The 20310-nt window shown below is 37.0% G+C and overlaps 1 protein-coding gene across 2 annotated transcripts in view; it reads right to left on the bottom strand.

Annotated features, from left to right (window-relative positions):
* The window catches only part of COG5 (component of oligomeric golgi complex 5), a 283839-nt gene that overhangs the window by 61848 nt on the left and 201681 nt on the right, over nt 1–20310 (bottom strand). For both annotated transcript variants that reach the window (XM_060020256.2, XM_060020255.1), the window contains exons 12-14: nt 15280–15484; nt 8134–8295; nt 6055–6154 (exon numbers count right to left, since the gene is read on the bottom strand). In XM_060020256.2, coding sequence (XP_059876239.1) covers nt 6055–6154; nt 8134–8295; nt 15280–15484 — 467 coding nt within the window. The remainder of the gene's footprint in view (nt 1–6054; nt 6155–8133; nt 8296–15279; nt 15485–20310) is intronic.

Below are 20310 nucleotides of genomic sequence, written 5' to 3'. Positions count from 1 at the left end.
CATATATATCAATAATTACCTTAAATGTGAATGGATTAAATGCTCCAACCAAAAGACACAGGCTTGCTGAATGGATTCAAAAACAAGACCCATATATATGCTGTCTACAAGAGACCCACTTCAGACCTAGGAACACATACAGACTGAAAGTGCGGGGATGGAAAAACATATCCCATGCAAATGGAAATCAGAAGAAAGCTGGAGGAGCAATACTCGTATCAGATAAAATAGACTTTAAAATAAAGAATGTTACAAGAGACAAGGAAGGACACTACATAATGATCAACGGATCAATGCAAGAAGAAGATATAACAATTATAAATATGTACGCACCCACCACAGGAGCACCTCAATACATAAGGTAACTGCTAACAGCTGTAAAACAGGAAATCAACAGTAACACAATAATCGTGGGGGACTTTAACACCTCACTTACACCAATGGACAGATCAATCAAAATGAAAATAAATAAGGAAACAGAAGCTTTAAATGACACAACAGACCAGGTAGATTTAATTGATATTTATAGGACATTCCATCCAAAAACAACAGAATACACTTTCTTCTCAAGTGTGCACGGAACATTCTCCAGGATAGACCACATCTTGGGTCACAAATCAAGTCTCAGTAAATTTAAGAAAACTGAAATCATATGAAGCATCTTTTCTGACCACAACGCTATGAGATTAGAAATGAATTACAGGGGAAAAAACATAAAAAACACAAACACATGGAGGCTAAACACTACGTTACTAAATAACCAAGAGATCACTGAAGAAATCAAAGAGGAAATCAAGAAATACCTAAAGACAAATGACAATGAAAACGTGACAATCTAAAACCTACGGGATACAGCAAAAGCAGTTCTAAGAGGGAAGTTTATAGCTATACAGGCCTACCTCAAAAAACAAGAACAATCTCAAATAAATAATCTAATCTTACACCTAAAGGAACTAGAGAAAGAAGAACAAACAAAACCCAAAGTTAGAAGAAGGAAAGAAATCATAAAGATCAGAGCAGAAATAAATGAAATAGAAACAAAGAAAACAATAGCAAAGATAAATAAAACTAAAAGCTGGTTCTTTGAGAAGATAAACAAAATTGATAAACCGTTAGCCAGGCTCATCACGAAAAAGAGGGAGAGGACTCCAATCAATAAAATTGGAAATGAAAAAGGAGAGGTTACAACAGACACCACAGAAATACAAAGCATCCTAAGAGACTACTACAGGCAACTCTATGCCAATAAAATGGACAACCGGGAAGAAATGGAAAAATTCTTAGAAAGGTATAACCTTCTAAGACTGAACCAGGAAGAAATAGAAAATATGAACAGACCAATCTCAAGTAGTGAAGTTGCAACTGTGATTAAAAATCTTCCAACAAACAAAAGTCCAGGACCAGATGGCTTCACAGGTGAATTCTATCAAACATTTAGGGAAGAGCTAACACCCGTCTTTCTCAAACTCTTCCAAAAAACTGCAGAGGAAGGAACATTCCCAAACTCATTCTATGAGGCCACCACCACCCTGATACCAAAACCAGACAAAGATACTGCAAAAAAAGAAAATTACAGACCAATATCACTGATGAATATAGATGCAAAAATCCTCAACAAAATACTAGCAAACAGAATCCAACAACACATTAAAAGGATCATACACCATGATCAAGTGGATTTATCCCAGGGATGCAAGGATTCTTCAATACATGCAAATCAATCAATGTGATACACCATATTAACAAACTGAAGAAGAAAAACCATATGATCATCTCAATAGATGCAGAAAAGCTTTAGACAAAATTCAACACCCACTTATGATTAAAAACTCTCCAGAAAGTGGGCAAAGAGGGAACCTACCTCAACATAATAAAGGCCATATACGACAAACCCACAGCAAACATCATTCTCAATGGTGAAAAACTTGAAAGCATTTCCACTAAGATCAGGAACAAGACAAGGATGTCCACTCTCACAACTATTATTCAATACAGTTTTGGAAGTCCTAGCCTCAGCAATCAGAGAAGAAAAAGAAATAAAAGGAATACAAATTGGAAAAGAAGAAGTAAAACTGTCACTGTTTGCAGATGACATGATACTATACATAGAGAATCCTAAAGATGCCACCCGAAAACTACTAGAGCTAATCAGTGAATTTGGTAAAGTTGCAGAATACAAAATTAATGCACAGAAATCCCTTGCATTCCTATACACTAATGATGAAAAATCTGAAAGAGAAATTTAGGAAACACTCCCATTTACCACTGCAACAAGAAGAATAAAATACCTAGGAATAAACCTACCTAGGGAGACAAAAGACCTGTATGCAGAAAACTGTAAGACACTGATGAAAGAAATCAAAGATGATACCAACAGATGGAGAGATATACCATGTTCTTGGATTGGAAGAATCAATATTGTGAAAATGACTATACTACCCAACGCAATCTACAGATTCAATGCAATCCCTATCAAATTACCAATGGCATTTTTTTTATGGAAGTAGAACAAAAAATCTTAAAATTTGTATGGAGACACAAAGACCCCGAATAGCCAAAGCAGTCTTGAGGGAAAAGAACAGAGCTGGAGGAATCAGACTCCCTGACTTCAGACTACACTACAAAGCTACAGTAATCAAGACAATATGGTACTGGCACAAAAACAGAAACATAGATCAATGGAACAAGATAGAAAGCCCAGAGGTAATAAACCCATGCACCTATGGACAACTAATTTATGACAAAGGAGGCAAGGATATACAATGGAGAAAAGACAGTCTCTTCAATAAGTGGTGCTGGGAAAACTGGACAGCTACATGTAAAAGAATGAAATTAGAACACTCCCTAACACCATACACAAAAATAAACTCAAAATGAATTAGAGACCTAAATGTACGACCGGACACTATAAAACTCTTAGAGGAAAACATAGGAAGAACACTCTTTGACATAAAGCACAGCAAGATCTTTTTTGATCCACCTCCTAGAGTAATGGAAATAAAAACAAAAATAAACAAATGGGACCTAATGAAACTTAAAAGCTTTTGTGCAGCAAAGGAAACCATAAACAAGACGAAAAGACAACCCTCAGAATGGGTGAAAATATTTGCAAACGAATCAACGGACAAATGATTTATCTCCAAAATATATAAATATCTCATGCAGCTCAATATTAAAAAAACAAACAACCCAATCCAAAAATGGGCAGAAGACCTAAACAGACCTTTCTCCAAAGAAGACGTACAGATGGCCAAGAAGCACATGAAAAGATGCTCAACATCACTAATTATTAGAGAAATGCAAATCAAAACTACAAAGAGGTATCACCTCACACCAGTTAGAATGGGCATCATCAGAAAATCTACAAACAACAAATACTGGAGAGGGTGTGGAGAAAAGGGAACCCTCTTGCACTGTTGGTGGGAATGTGAACTGATACAGCCACTATGGAGAACAGTATGGAGGTTCCTTAAAAAACTGAAAATAGAATTACCATATGATCCAGCAATCACACTACTAGGCATATACCCAGCGAAAACAACAATTCAAAAAGACTCATGCGGGCTTCCCTGGTGATGCAGTGGTTGAGAGTCCGCCTGCCGATGTAGGGGACATGGGTTCGTGCCCCGGTCCAGGAAGTTCCCACATGCCGTGGAGCGGCTAGGCCTGTGAGTCATGGCCGCTGAGCCTGCATGTCCAGAGCCTGTGCTCCGCAACAGGAGAGGCCACAACAGTGAGAGGCCTGCATATCGAAAAAAAGAAAAAAAAAAAGACTCATGCACCCCAATGTTCATTGCAGCAGTATTTACAACAGCCAGGTCATGGAAGTAAACTAAATGCCAATCGACAGAAGAATGGATAAAGAAGATGTGGTACATATATACAATGGAATATTACCCAGCCATAAAAAGGAACGAAATTGGGTCTTTGTTGAGACGTGAATGGATCTAGGGACTGTCATACAGAGTGAAATAAGTCAGAAAGAGAAAAACAAATATTGTATATTAACGCATATACGTGGAACCTAGAAAAATGGTACAGATGAACCGGTTTGCAGGGCAGAAATTGAGACACAGTTGTAGAGAACAAATGTATGGACACCAAAGGGGGAATGTGGCTGAGGGGTGGTGGTGGTGGTGTGATGAATTGGGCAACTGGAATTGACACGTATACAGTGATGTGTATAAAATGGATGACTAATAAGAACCTGCTGTGTAAAAAAAAAAAATGTGATCAAATGTTTTTTATTGGAATGAATCAAACATAGACCATGTTTACTGTCTAAAAAACAAAATTTTAAGTCTGGAACTTTCTGTTACCCTTTAGCATTGTAGGATGGTAGGCCTGAGTAATTTAGGGTCACAGACTATTTGACCAACAGCATCAATTCAATCCAATGTTTTTGATATATTTTAATTTTGTTAAAGCCTTTTGCCACCACTGCCTTAACTGAAGTCACATGTTACATTTACCACTGCCCCTGCCTGACACAGAAGAGTGATATATTTTCCATACATATGCTGGCTCTTCTTTATAATGTTGTTTTCAGGTGGGACCATCTCATAAGGATATTTTTTTCCTGACACTTCCAGTAATTACACTGAACTAACTCTACTGGATATAATACCGAATTTCATTTATAGCAATAAACCATGTTTTTCAAAGTAATAAGTATCATAATAAAGCTTCTATAAAAAAAAGTTTGAGAGAAAAATTAGTCATCTAATTATCTACAAAGAGCTTCCATGGTCTCTGTAGGGCCAGTTTTCAATAAACAAAGTTAAAAAAAAAAGATGCTTCTAAATTATTTGTCAAGACTGCAAGAATAATTGAGTAGAAAATAGCACCATATTAATATGCAAACACAATGGAGCCATCCATTGGAAGTGAAAGCAGGAAGTCTCATGAAATGATTGTTAGCACCAAGGATTATTTTATGCAAATTCCTTAAGTTCAATTTGTTACCAACCTACTCTAAAAATTATTCCAGAACCAACTAGAACTACTAGGATATAGGTAAAGCCAGATTACAACTGACCCTTGAACACATGGGTTTGAACTGGGAGGGTCCACTTACCTGCAGATTTTTTTCAGTAGTAAATAATACAGTACTACATGATCCGCAGTTGGTTGAATCCACCGACACGGAAGGGATGACAAGGAGAAACTACGAATACCGAGAGCTGACTATCAATTACACATGGATTTCTGACTGCAGGGAGGGTAGGTACCCCAACCCCCAAGTTGTTCAAGAGTCAACTGTACTTCATTTTACAATGTTTCAATTGGAGCAGTCAGGGAAGCCAAACAACAACAACAAAAAAACATGGTTAGCTATCCGTATAATGACAGTAGAGATACCACATTTTGGCACATTCTCTAAAATTAGTCCATCAATGACAGTTAAAGATGTACTAAAGTCCTACTCCTTGGATTTCAGTTAGCATACATATCTACTAGTTAAATATGTATGCTTAACTTTAAAACATTAATGTAGAGAATTAAAATTATGATTCAGGCATGCAGCTATTATTTTAAATATATGCAAACAGCTGTTTCAAAAAGAGTAATTTTGGAGCTAAACTTCCAGTCTAGGGCTCGAACCTTTAGAAAGTAAATCAACATCTTTCTTTTACAGTTTTAAGCACTGCACTTCCTCCAATCATTTTCTAATGGTTCAAGTCAATTTCACACTAAGTAACAGCACATGAATGATATCTGCGGTGAGGGGTCTCATAACAGGAAATTTGATCAATCTGAAATAATTACACTTAAAAATATATATAATTTAGCCCATAAAGTGGCACATGCATTTTTTTAAAAGTCTTATAAAACCTGCCTGCATTTTTTAAGTGTAGCAATGGTAGGAGGGCCAATTTTTAAGAGGTAACATTTTTTTCTGGTTTAAATTCATAAGAAAGTTTCAAAAATTCACTATAAAATTTTCCAGTAAATTAATATTCAGTCAATTCAATATTTATAGTTAGTCAAGTACTGTATAATTAGTAATTTTAAACAAAATCATTAAAGTTTACAGAAGGGACTATCACTTACCAGCTGCTCTGATTTTACACCATACAACTTGATGGTCTTTGCCACGTTTTTTGACACAGCTAATGTGAGGTCTGCATCAACAGCAGCTACATTTAGTTCACTGGAGAAAACAAAAACAGACTTTAATTATTAGCAACACAGTTCATCAACAAAGTAAAGAGCAACATATAAACCTAATCCCAATAAACAATGTGGTGATTTTTTTTTATAGATTTTACTGGTTGCCTCCAAGAACTGATGGATTGCACTGTTTCATTTTCCCTCCTAAATTCAGCATTAGGAAAAAGTGCTCTAAGACTGTCTGGTTAATGACCAGTTTCTCATTAATAAATGCATGTCATGTGTGAGTTCAGGCTGTGATTAAGAGAATAAATTGTGTGCAGATTTTTCAAGTAGCACTCTTGTTAATACTGATAAGTGCAATTAGAGACACTGCATGTCACAGACATCTGCAAGGAAATGACAGCGCTTGAATGGAAATAGTAACCTTGGAAGGACAAAGGCTAAAAATATAAATTACACGATACATAAAGATACTCAGTTTCTGTAGAAATTATGCCAATTCATGCTATTTTGATAAAATAGCTTTTTAAATATATCAAAAGCATAACAAGGATTTAACTTGATATTTTAAAAATTTGGATTCTTAAAGTATTTCTCTGTCATGCTTATTTTCAATTTAACATTGGATTAATTGGGACATTTGAGGTAATTGCAAAAAAAAGTATTTACAAAGACCATGAAAGTTAACTTTTTTAAAGTTAATTTTTAATTAAGAGTTAAAAATTGCATGAAAATGCATATACAAGTAGAAAAGCAAGAAAAGTAATTATTGTCTCTCAAGTAGCAGAATAAATCTTGGCACTTACCAGGTTGCCTTTATGAAGAAAGTGAAGGACTTTAAAACAACATTAGTGCTTACTATGTGTGACAAAAATGCCCTTTCGTATACCAGTGAGACATAATTTTATTAAAGTTCACTTTCACATTCTATTAAACAATGGCATAAGTATGCTTCTTCAAGTCCCACCTTACAATTGATCACAGCATTGTCAAACTGCACCGGGGAATGGGTGCAGTCCATAAACAGGTAACATGTCCATAAACAGGTAAAGAGATCAAGTTCAATCCATGACCAGTTTTGTCACTACCGTATGAAACAAATAACGGAGACATTAGGGTATAAACGTCTTCAGTCAGGACTTTGGAAAGTCAAGATAACTGTGGAAAGATTTAGGATCAAGATGCTGGGCAATTTCAATGCTGTATTTAGATAGATATGCATATTATACCTGTGGCTTTTTAGTTGTACTCTCACATGCCTCAGAATCACCATCTTCAAATTTGTAATCTAAAAGAATCTAGACTTTTATACCTTGGTTCTATATTGCCTAACTACTAATTTTACTCCTCAAAATGTTCACCTATAAATAAATGTATAGACCTACTGTTACGACAACTTGTTATTATGACAGGAACTGAGACAGTCTCAACTGCAGATTAACCTGGGGGGTCCGTAAAATGTCTAAAAGCAACAGTATAATACATTGTCCGCAACCATTCAGGTTGCACAACCATATCCTCTGCTAGGATATCTTCCCTTTTGAGAGTTTTAAAAGCTGTCACATTCACTTAGAAAGCTTAAAATAGCAAACACAAGTAGACTAATCAGGATTATAATCCTTGTACGCCATGAAGTACTTTCTGGATTTAAGATTAAAAAAGCTGATCTCCATGCTTTAGCTTCTCAATTTGTAAAATTTTTTAATATTAACTTTCCTACGTAATATCAGAAATTTACTATGGCATAAAGAATTAGGTTGTTTTACTTTGTATCCTTGACAAGATACAGAATAATGATAATTGACTATTTTTAGACTGTATTTAAATGGTTTTATTAATTGGAATCTCAAGTATTGATACTTACTACATGTGCACTCACTCAATGCAAAACTCTTGGTTTAATTTCCAGACTAATTCTTTGAATGATTTGAGATAAATTAAAGATGTACTGCCATTATACATCACTAACAAATGTGGCAGGCATTTTGCGGCATGCCGCTACATGAAAATACATACCTTGCTATAGTTTTAATGATACCTTCAAGTTCATCGGCAGAAGGAGGATTACGACCACCAGGGGGAAAAACCAAGTTGATCGGATCAAAGAGTCGAGATAAGGATTTTGATAGATAAGCAGCCTCATAGGGTTGTAGTGAGTCTTTCAAAGCCTTTCCGGGACTGTGGGAACAAAGTTTATTAAAAATGAACTTAAATTATACAAAACTAAGTGCTAGTGTATCAGGTTGTAAATGCCTTTCTTAAAAACATATCTCCTATATAAAATGTAACTCTATATGAAGAAAAGAAAAAATTTTGTTTAAAAATGTATAAATATATTTACATAATCAAATGCTTATTAAGAACTAAACATTTTAATTTATACATAATTCCTGGGCATAAATGTTATATAATATGCACCAGTACCTACTGTAGTAAGTTTGTCGCTTAAAACTAAAGGAGTAACACTGTAAAATCTTATTAATTCTAATGGGGCCATGCCTTCACTTAGCATGTTTCTATAGAGCATACAAGAGAGGCAAGTCTGCAGAGACCTGCTCCCACAAGCTCAACCCTTTTCACACACAACAGCTGCCCTCTCATAAGCTCAGTGCCTAAGAGGGAAGTATACAGGTGCAGGTTTTTATCAGCCTTCTGATGCCAAAACTGATACTAACAAGAATGAGGACAAAATAAAAAGTGCTTGTGCAAGTCCCACAATCACCCAAATACTCCTAATTGTAGTTCTAAGTTAATTTGTTTTACAACATTCTTCACAAACTAAAATTTAGCCTACTAAACACTTCTTTCCTCCTCAGTCCTCCTATGTCTTCAGTTATTTCTGTTGATTTTCATTTACTTGTCCAACTATTGGATCTTGTATTTTACCTCTGACAATTACTATCAAATACCTATAACCATATAATTAACTCTGTATCTTCTCACATCACCCCTGTTTATGATCCTTCTACTGGCCTTTCCATTATCTTAAACAAACAAACAAAAACAAATCCCCCTTAATCCTAAATGTTCATTTTGAAAACATCTGACCTACTCCTTCAGGTATAGGAAACTTGGCTCTCTCCTTTTCCACCTTTGCTGGTCAACTGACAAGACCTAGAGGTCAGAACACTCTTGGCTCCTACATCACAATTCCATACTTATCTTAACACTTTCTCATTCAATAAGTATTTCACTCAACACATAGTTCCTGAGAATACTATGTGCCAGCCCTCACTGAGTGCTGGGAGGATAGAGATGAAATTTGCTTTACAGTCCAGTGAAGAAATGTGCAGGTAAAGTGTGAACTATAATAACTTCCATAACAGATGATGAGAGAAAGACCACAATGGGAACAGGGAAGAACTAGTGTCTAAATGTGTCTGAGGCAATCCTCTACTGAAGTCCACGCCAGCTATTTAAATGTCTTCCCTATTTTTGCTCTGGTCATTTACTGACCTTAAGAAGCCTCTTCTCTCTTCTGCAGAAATTTCAGCACTAAATTATAAGTACTAACATTCTTCTTCTCCAAGGATCCTTCCAAAAGGTCCTGCAGCTCTACTCCAACACCAAAGTTGCCAAGGCCCAGCTGGCTATCTGCCAGCAGCCACTCCTCAAGCAGCTCGCACGGGAGAAGCAGCTCTATGCCAAGATGTTTGAGAGGCTGGCTGAAGAGGAGAGCAAGACCAAGGCTGTGGTCGTTGCAGGAGAGCAGCCTGCTGACACAGAGATGGAGGACGAGCAGAAGGATGACCCGGCAGGGGGCCAGCCGCAGGTGGGGGCAGAGCACAGCCTCCCTCAGCCCTGCTCCAGTGGCTGCCTGCCTCCCCTGCTCCCTACCTTACTCCACCCTGTTAGTTTTGGAAAACCTGAAGAATCTGGGCGGGGGGGGGGGGAGAAGGATCCTTGGTGATTACAATGTCAAAACAAACAACTTTTCTAAAACCTGTCCTGTACTAGAAGTCTACTTTCATTTTAGCTTTACTATGGAGCTTCCATGTTTGAGTCATTGTTTTGAACTGCTCTACCTGTGACGTCTCCAAGCTCGAAGACAACTGTCCACGCCCCCACTTGCCGCCATCTCCTTCCCGCCTACTAATTCTCTTAAATGTCTACAATTTGCCAGGTACTTCCTAGATGCGGGAAATGTAGCAATGAAGTCAGTTAAAAAAAACTCCCTGTCCCCTTAAAGAGACTTCTGAGAACACAATATTGTAAATCAACTCTACTGCAATAAAAACTAATAAAAAAAAAAAAGACTTCTGAGAAACACACAAAAAAAGAAATAAAATTTTTAAATGAGTTAACTACGGAATACAATGGAGAGTAAAAAATTCTAAGAGAAAAAGGAAGTAAGGAAGCCAGAGACCGTTTTTGTTTTTAATCCAATTTTACATAGGGTGAGGCAAGGGAAAGCTTCCTGAGATGATGTGAGGGAAAAGAGGGAGCAAGTTATATAGATTTCCAGGGTAGGCGCTTTCTATAGGAAGAGAACAAGCGCAAAGGCCCTGAGAAGAGACTTAGACCTGGCTGCGTTTGACAAAAAGTTAGAGAAGCAGAGCACTTAAGTGACAGGAGAACAGTACAAGATGAGGTCTAAGAGAAAACAGACGGAACAAATCATGCTGGGCTTTGTATATCAATAAAAGTGCTAGATTTTACTCAAAAGAACTTGCTCTTTGACCTTACAGTGATCAGCGCTACGGAACCCTACGCTCATCCTCCACCGTTTCAAGGTGCTCTCATTAGCATCTTGATTTTTCTAATTTACCTTCCTTTCAAAGCTCTTACGAAGAAAATCTCAGTTAGATGGTCTCTGTATCTGCCGCTAAGCGTTCCACGTATTGCAGAGAAAAAGTAAACTGTTTCTATTAAATGTTTATGCAAACCTCTTAATTTCAAGAGACCTGAAGCTCCAGGTATTAAAATTCTACTTCTGCAGCCCTTCACTCTCCACAGCTGACCATCTGCCTCAACTTTACACTAAGACCAAAACCAGTGGCAATGATCTTACTAGCTTATTTTTTCCTTTGTAACTTCACCTACCCTCAGCAATTTTCCTTTTATCCCAAAGAAAAAGTAGCTTTATTCCTTTGTTCATATCAAAACCTCTCAGAAGAATTACCTACCTCCTTCTTTCCCGTTCTCTCTTTTTCTAAACTTCTTTATCAAGATTTAATTTACATTCAATTCAACCATTTAAAGTGTATAATTCAATGGCTTTCAGTATATTCAATATATATTCAGTATATTCATGGTGATGTGCAACCATCACCATGCTCAATCCCAGAACATTTTTATCACCTTCAAAAGAAACCTCATAGCCTTTAGCTTTAATCTTTTACCCCCCCCCACTCACCCCATCCCCAGCCCTAAGCAACCACTAATATGCTTTATATCTCTATAGATTTCCCTATTCTTAACTTTCATAGGAATAGGATCATACAGCATATGGGCTTTATATCTGGCTTTTTTCACTTAGCATAATTTTTTCAAGGTTCAGTCATGTTGTAACATGTGTCAGTTCTTCATTCCTTCATTCATGTGTGGATATATCACATGTGGTTACCCATCTGTCTGCTGATGGACATTTTGGGTGTTTCTATCTTTTGGTGATTATGAATGCTGCTATAAACATTCATTACAAATTTGTGTGTGAACACATTTAAAAAATTTTTTTTAATTTGCTTAATATGCTTTGTTTTTATTGTGATAACATATACATAACAGATGGGTGTTGTGCACAATAAGGAAGCACCCACCTATTGATCTCATCTGTCTGAGGCTTCACTTCAGCTAACTGGCAGCTGAGGGCAGGATGAGAAATGCTGCGGTTCTGCTCTTCTTAGGAAGAAAGCCCTCCAGTTAGGAGTGGCGGGGGAGGGAGCCCTTTGTTCTTGGCTGTCACAGTCCTGAGTGGAGCCTATGCCTTGATGAGCTGGGAAGAGGGAGGGAGGAACAACAGTCTTGGTTCTAATATCACAGGCTCTTATGGAATTCTTTCTACCGAATTTTCATAGACTTTCTTGAGTCGATGATTTTTCATTTGCTGTTTGCTTTTAAAACCATTTCCAGACACGTTAAATTGTTTGGTTTTTAATAGTTTTCACCAGATTCACTGTGGGGTGGGTCAGCGGAGTGGGGACGGCTGTCATCCCAGAAGTCAATCTCCTCCCATTCTGTCTTTCATCAATTCTAATAATGCTTTGTATCCACCATTCCACACCTAGGCCTTGAACAACCTTATTTTGCTATATCTAGAGGTCACTTCTCAGTCCTAAGCTTCTTCAGCTTTTCAACAGCATGTGACACAGTTCACCATTCCTCTTCTGACTGAAATGAACTCATTCTTTGGGGTTCCACATAACTTTCAGTTTTCCTCCTGTCTCACCATTTTTTTTCCTCTTAGTCTTGCAGGCTGCCACTCTTCTGCACAATCTATAAATTTTGGAGTGCATATTTTGGGCCAAAGTTCCCTTTTCTCTTTATATATATCTTCCCTATGGAATCTCCTCCAGTCCCATGATTTTTAAAGATCTGCATAGTGATGACTCTCAAATATGTATTTCTAGCCCTGATTCACATTCAACTACCTTTTCAACAAAACAATTTGCATCTTTGATTCAACAGTTTCAAAAGAAAAACCTTAACACTACTCGATGGGGAATTCCCTGGCAGTACAGTGGTCAGGACTCCATGCTCTCAACGTGGAGGGCCTGGATTCGATCCCTGGTCAGGGAACTAAAATCCCACAAGCCGTGTAGCATGGCCAAAACACAAAAAAAAAAACCCACAAACAAACAAAAAAGAAACAAAACAAAAACCCACTACTCGATGAAACAATGTCTTCCAATCATTAGGCTTCTCCCAACTTGTCCACACATATCCTTGATTCTTCTTTTCCTCTCAAATGTGATCTACCAGCAAGTTCTACTGGCTTGCCCTCTAAGCTATATCTCGAATCAATTCGACCAGTTCTCACCATCTCATCCACTCATCCTACTTCAAGCCATTATCATTTCTTGTCTGGATAAACAAAACAGCTTCTCTTTCCCTGTGGTGACACTCCCCCTCAGTTGTCCACAAAGAAGCCGGCATGCTAATTTTTAAATGTTTATCAGTTCATCTCATTCCTCTGTTTAAAAGCAAAGGTATCCAGTGTTTTGAATAAACTCTAAACCCCATATCATGGTGAATAAAGCCCTACATGATCTTACGTTTCCCCTCCTCTCCGACCCAATTTTTTATCCCCCCCTCTCCCTCATTCATTGTGTTCAGCTTTCTATTCCTCAACCTCCCCATCTCAATTTTCTCAGGCTCTAAATCTGCTCTTCTTTCTGCCTGCAAAAATCTTACTCCGAATCTTCCATAGTTGATTTCTTCACATTATCTCGATCTTGGGTCAAATGTTACCTTTTCATAGAGGTCTTCTCTGACCACCCTATATAAAACACTGTCACATTATCTTGTTTTATTTTCTTCATAGTAAGAACAGCTTTCAAAAATTCAGCATAAATACTCAATGATGAAAAACGTTAACCTGGTTATTTGTGCCTTGATTCTATTCAGATTATTCTAAGGTCTCGTTCCATTCATTATCTCTTTTCTTCACTTTCTCTCTCCACTGGCTACTTCTATCTATAAAAACTCTCAGCTTTCCCTCTATCATTAAAAACAACAACAAAAAACTTTCCTTTGGCTCAGCTACCATGGTCAAATTTATGTTTGTTTCTTGCCTCACTTCTCAAAAGAATATATAAATCATATTGTCATTGTTTCCTTATTATATCGTCATTATTTTTTGGTTTCTTAGAAGAATACAGGTCATAAGTCTTCTTCCCCACCTCACTGAAGTCAGTCTCCAAAAGGCGAAAAGGATGTCCCAAAACACAGTGGTATTTTTTATTCTGATTTTTTTTTCTACATTGCATTTACTGCCTTTCCTCTACCCCCACGAGTAACATATGCTCATTTTAAGTAAAAGCAGAAAATACAGAATAAAAACTCTACCTCTTGGACATAAAACTCTATTACCTTGTGCTATGTATATTTCCAGAGCTTTTCAGTGCCAACATATGAATTTAAAAATAAAACTAAACCAGAAATACAATGATACTATGTATGCTATTTTGTATACTTAAAAAAACCTTAATACATTACAAGATTTTTCAAGATCAACAGAAAACTTTTCAGTCTTCTTGTCCCCTCTTTCCATTAGTCCTCACCTAATCTCCATGTTTAGCATCAAAGAGTAACTGAAGAGAACAACAGCGTCTCCTTCTATCATACCAGCCTACCCTTACGCCACTTGTTTTCCCAGTCAAAACTTCTATGTCCTGTATTTTACCAGTCAGAACTTCTTACTACAGTGGATAAAATTCAGCTGTAAGTGTTCAGAATAAAAGATTTTTAAGATAAACATTAAAATAGCACTCATAAACCTAACCTTTTTCTTACAAGGTCAGTGATCAGAATCTACTGTTACTTGAGTCAGTCTCATCACAATAAATGATTCTAGTGTTTAAAGATGGTGTGCAAGCCAATCAATTGATTTGGTGCTCAAAGAGAAATCTGAAAACAATACTCTTTTTCAATTTAGGAGGAAAGCTAGCTGGTTTAAGCTTATTGAGATGGTATTATTTTTCTGATGTGGCTTATAAATATGGCTACCTATACTGTACTTCATGAATAATCTAAGAGATTTTCAGGTTTAATTTTGACTGTACTTAGGTTTTTCCCACCAGATTGAGAATCTATCCCAGCGTAAGATTTATTTCCGCTATAGTTCCTGAACACACCATTTCCTTTTATATCACATTTATGCCAGTGGTCCATCAATAATGATGCTGTCTGATGTAATTACAGGTTATCTTATAATATCAATTAAACGATAATGACCACATATGCTCATCTCTTAGCTTCTATTCACCTTAATTGGTGATATACTTTAAAATGAAGCTTAATCAGGAACCAGGCTGCTCAACTAAGGATAAATTTCGACTTCTTCAGTTAAAAGTGTTGTGAAGTCTTTTAAAGTAAATAAATGGATAGTAATCATTACAAGTATTCACAAAGATTAGCGTTTTCCCATTTTCTAACTTATAATAAAAATAAAAGACAAAATCCTTAACAGGCCAACAAACAGGTTTGATTAAACAAACATACTCATAATCTGGCTTCTTTGGTATGAATATGTCTTGTGTATCATCTTCCATGTGTTGTAAGTCAGCATAGAGGTCTACAGTTCCACTGCAATTAAAATTTCCTTGAATACTTTGGCTGTATTGTTGAAGACGCTTCCATAAGTCATTATAAAGACGCAATAATTTAGGGTATTCTCCTTCAAATGCCTGTTTCAAAAACATAGAAGCTGCCAAGCAAAACAATAAAATGATTAGATAAATGATAAAAAAATTAAATGTAGCAAATAAAAATTTCTTTTGTATGTGAAGATGGTGCCAGAAATAGCCTATACTATAGGACAAACCAAAGATGTGTTCTAATAAGGTCTTTCAAAATAATGCCAGTAACAGTAATTTTCCTCCCAGACCACTTACTGCACGTGATATGTGGACCATATATTTTGAAACTTAATCTACAAGGAAATAGACAAATCAACAATTACAGTTGAAGATTTTCTTTCTCTCAGTAAATGATAAAACAAGTACACAGAAAATCAGTAATTGACATCTATAGAATACTTTATCCAAAACAGCAAAGTAGCCATTATTTTCAAGTACACGTGAAACATTTACCAAATTCAACGATTTCTGATAGAAACAGTCTAAATAAATTTAAAAGGTTCCAAGTCATACAAAGTATAAAAACCAAAACAGTTTTAGATTAGAAATCAGTAACAGAAATATTTTTAAAATCCTGGAAATTGTGGTTTTGATTTCCATTTTGCTGATGATTAGTGATGCTGAGCATCTTTTCACGTACCTGTTAGCCATTTATCTGTTGTCTTTGGAAAAATGTCTACTCAGATCCTTTGCCCATTTTTTAACGGGATAATTTGATGTTTTGCTATGAGTTGTATGGGTTCTATGTATATATTAGATATAAACCCATATACCTGCAAATCAGGTATATGATTTGCAAATATTTTTTCCCATTCAGTAGGCTGCCCTTTCATTCTGTTGATGATTTCTTTTGCTGTACAGAAGCTTTTTTGTTTGATATAGTCCCACTTGTTTATTTTTCCTTTTGTTGCCTTTGCTTTTGGAGTCAAATTCGAAAGAAAATCACAATGAGATATGACTATATACCTGTTAGAATGGCAAAAATTTTAAAAAAATCAAATGTTGGTGAGGATAGAGGAACTGAAACTCTTGTATACTGTTGGCAGAATGGAGAAATTGTATTATCATTCTGCAAAACAGCCTAGCATTTTCTTAAACTGTTAAAGATATACCCACCACATGGTCAAACTATTCCTCTTCTACATGTTTATCCAACAGAAAAAAAAGTATATGTCCATATACAGACTTCTATATGAACATTCAAAGCACCTTTATTTGTAATAGCCCCAAACTGGAAACAACCCAAATGTCCATCAACAAGTGAATGCATACACAAACTATAGTATATCTGCACAATGGAATACTATCCAGAAGTAAATACATAATACAATATGGATGAATCTAAAAACAATCATGCTGCATGAAAGACAAATAAGAATACACAATACATGCTGTATCATTCAATCTGTACACAGCTCTAGGAAAGGTAAACCAATAGATAGTGACAAAACCTGGTCAGAATTTGCCTGAGGAAGAAGAAAGGAGATGGCGGGGAGAGGAATTACAAAGGGGTACATGGAAACTTTTGCAGGTGAGAAATACATTCACTGATCTTGAGTCGTGATGCTTTCATGGGTGTGCATATATGTCAAAACTTACCAAACTGTACACTTTATGTTCAGTTTACTGTATACCAATTATACTCTAGTAAAGCTGTTTAAAAAAAAAATCTTGGAGAGGACTTCTGTGAAATCTCTCCTTGCTGATGAAGAGGCCATTCACCATGGCCTGAGTGTCCCCACACATTCTTGCAAGTTATGTCAATGCGAGGCCCTGGTTGCTCTTCATCCAGGCCATTTATCAGGTTTGCATTTGTAGCAAGCAACCTTGAAACATGAGGTAACTTTGCCCTGCACACGAAGAGCAGGCTTGCTTACTGCTTATGGCAAAAGCTGTAGATTGTCCAAGCTTAAAGTTCTCACCTGTGACACAAACTCACAGCATACGTACCATTCACATGGGCCCAAACTGTGTTTCCCCAGGAGGCCTGGAGGCATGGGGAACCAACATACAAATATGCCCATACTCACGTGGCTTGCTATGCTGTGAGTAATAAAGTTCTGCTCTGACCCAGGAGTCTCATGTCTTCTGACAATATTCAGAACATTTTGGCAGGCTAGCCTTTTTAAGTAGGGTTAAAAATCTCAGATCCTTCACGGTTCTTGAACTCCTCTAATCTAAATCATATTCCTTTTGTTATATTCTCATAACACTCTGTTCTTTGTCTTCTTTGCATTTACCACAATTTCTAATTTTACTTGTTTAAAGTATGTTTCCCCTACTTGACCGTAAACTCCATGAGGACAAGGACAATACTTGTTTTCTTCAATGCATATTTGGTACTTAACACAGTGCCTGAAATAGTAGAAATTAAATAAATATTTCTTAATGATAAACTAAGTTTTGCTTTTTAATGGACAGTATACTCACTTTCACAGAATTCTTATCTGTATAGAACAAATCACTGCTGAGGGTTTCAGAGAGCTGAACTTTGACTATACTGTCTCAGTAAATGTGACTGACTAATCAATTCTAAGATACTTAAGTCAAACATATTTAAAGCTTACAAATATATATTGTGGTAAATCCCGAAGCTAAATTCTACCTTACTTTCTTCTATAAGTGGTTATCAAGTATTCACATCAATTACCTATAAACCTGATTATAATCAATTATTTTTTTGATAAATGTAGAACATACACTGCACATCTTAATAATCTAAGAAATCATTTATAGATAGAAAATGACAGTTACTAATTCCCAGTTACTTAGTAATTCATTACTCAGAGCATGCCCTGTGTGAGCAACTCTTCTTTTTGAGTAATAACTAGTGATTCCAACACAGCACTAACATGAAGATGAAATTCATCTTTATTCCAGTACCTTCTTTTATGATGATTTCTCCATAGCAATGAACACTATAAGAAATTATTTATTAGTTTGTGTTGATCATGTTCCTCCTTTAGAATGCAAGTTTAATGAAAACAGGGATATTACTTGACTTGTCTCTGTATTTCCTTTACCTAGAGTAACGCCAGGCACTGAATTATTGCATGAACAAATGAACTGAAAAAAGAATGAAGAGGGGTCTAGGTATGGAATTAAATCACTTCTCCAGATTCTAACAGTCTAGACTTAATTGCCTCACTACCCCCAGACCCCCTGGTTCAACTCTGATGTTTGCGTAATCCCAGAGTTGCAGCACACACAGCTCTTGCCTTAGTCTTGAGCAGCTGTGCTAAATATCAGCCTGTATATATGCTTCTGCCACTGCATCTCCCTGTGTGAAGACTGAATACCTCATCTCTCAGCCACTAACTGGGGTCCTGACCAAGAATAGGCATCACTCCTTAAAACTCCCACCAACCTTCAGACAACCAAATTCTGGTCAATGTAAAAACTGGAAGGTAGGGCTCCCCTGGTGGCGCAGTGGTTGAGAGTCCGCCTGCCGATGCAGGGGACGCGGGTTCGTGCCCTGGTCTGGGAAGATCCCACATGCCGCGGAGCGGCTGGGCCCATGAGCCATGGCCGCTGAGCCTGCGCGTCCGGAGCCTGTGCTCCGCAACGGGAGAGACCACAACAGTGAGAGGCCTGTGTACCTCAAAAAAAAAAAACTGGAAAGTAGATTTATCCACTCAAAACATATTTGTTGAACATTTACTATATGATAAGTACTGTTGTAAATGTTGCATATGCAGCAGTGAACAAAATAAGCAGAGTTCCTACCCATGAGGAGTTTATATTCTAGTGAAGGAGAAAGACAATAAACAAATCAGTATGTAACAGAATGTCAGGCAGTGTTAAGTGCTTTAAAGAATAATAAAGCAAGGTTAGAGAACAGACAGTGATAGGGAGTCGTAGTCTATTTACTGCAGACAGGGAGGGCCTCTCTAAGTGAAGCAAGGATATGACCCATCTGGATATCTGGGGAAAGAATGATTCAGATGGAAGAAACAGCAAATGCAAAGGACTTTAGGTAGGTTATCCCAGTAGAGGCCGCTGCTCTTATTTTAGCAACTTGTCAAGCTCTTTAGATACCTTGACCTGAGAGGGTCAGCCTCCACACCTAGGTTGAGTCCCTCTTTTTTAAGTACATTGCTACTCATTTCTAGTTCACTCCTTTCCTAACTGGCTCAATTCCCAATAAAAACTGTCAGCCTTGCACATAAATCACCTAGCACTATGAAAGTAAAGGAGGCTAGTAATATACTGGGTTTAGTATGTCTTGGAAAATATTATCTGCTTCATAATTGAATTAGATATCTATTGCTACATAAGAACTTGCCACATATGTAGCTGTTTATTTTTAAAAACACTCATTTATTATTTCATAGTTTCTGTGGGTCAGAGGTACTGGGTCCTCTGCTTCAGGGTCTCTAACAAGGCTGTAATCAAATTGCCAGCCATGGCTGGAGTCTCATCTGAAGGTTCAACTGGGGAAGGATATGATGCCAAGCTCATGTGGTTGTTGCCAGGATTCAGTTCCCTATGAAATGAACTGGATTTAGGGTCTCAGTTCCTAGCTTGCTGTTGGCAAGGGGTCAATCTTAGTTCCTCGCAAAGTGGACCTCCCCAATATGGCTGCTTATCTCATCAAAGCTTGTAATCCATGAAGGCAATAGAGGGAGCTTGCTAGCAACATGGAAGTTATGATCTTATGTTACCTAATCACACAGGGACATCCCCCTTGCATATTCTATACCTATAGAAGGTATACCTAAGCAAGTTGTACCTGTACTCAAGGGGAAGAGATTATAGAAGGGTGTAAATGCCAGGAGGCAGGGATCACTGGGGACCATCTTAGAATCTACCTGCTCCAATAAAATGAACCATACTTTATTCACATCAACAAAAATTATATAAAAGTCAAATATTGAGGGCCATACAGCAGTCT

The sequence above is a fragment of the Delphinus delphis genome, chromosome 9 (assembly GCF_949987515.2).
Source record: "Delphinus delphis chromosome 9, mDelDel1.2, whole genome shotgun sequence".
NCBI classification, from domain to species: Eukaryota; Metazoa; Chordata; class Mammalia; order Artiodactyla; family Delphinidae; genus Delphinus; species Delphinus delphis.
Note: the sequence above shows the minus strand (reverse complement) of the source record. Positions and strands in the feature narration are given on the sequence as shown.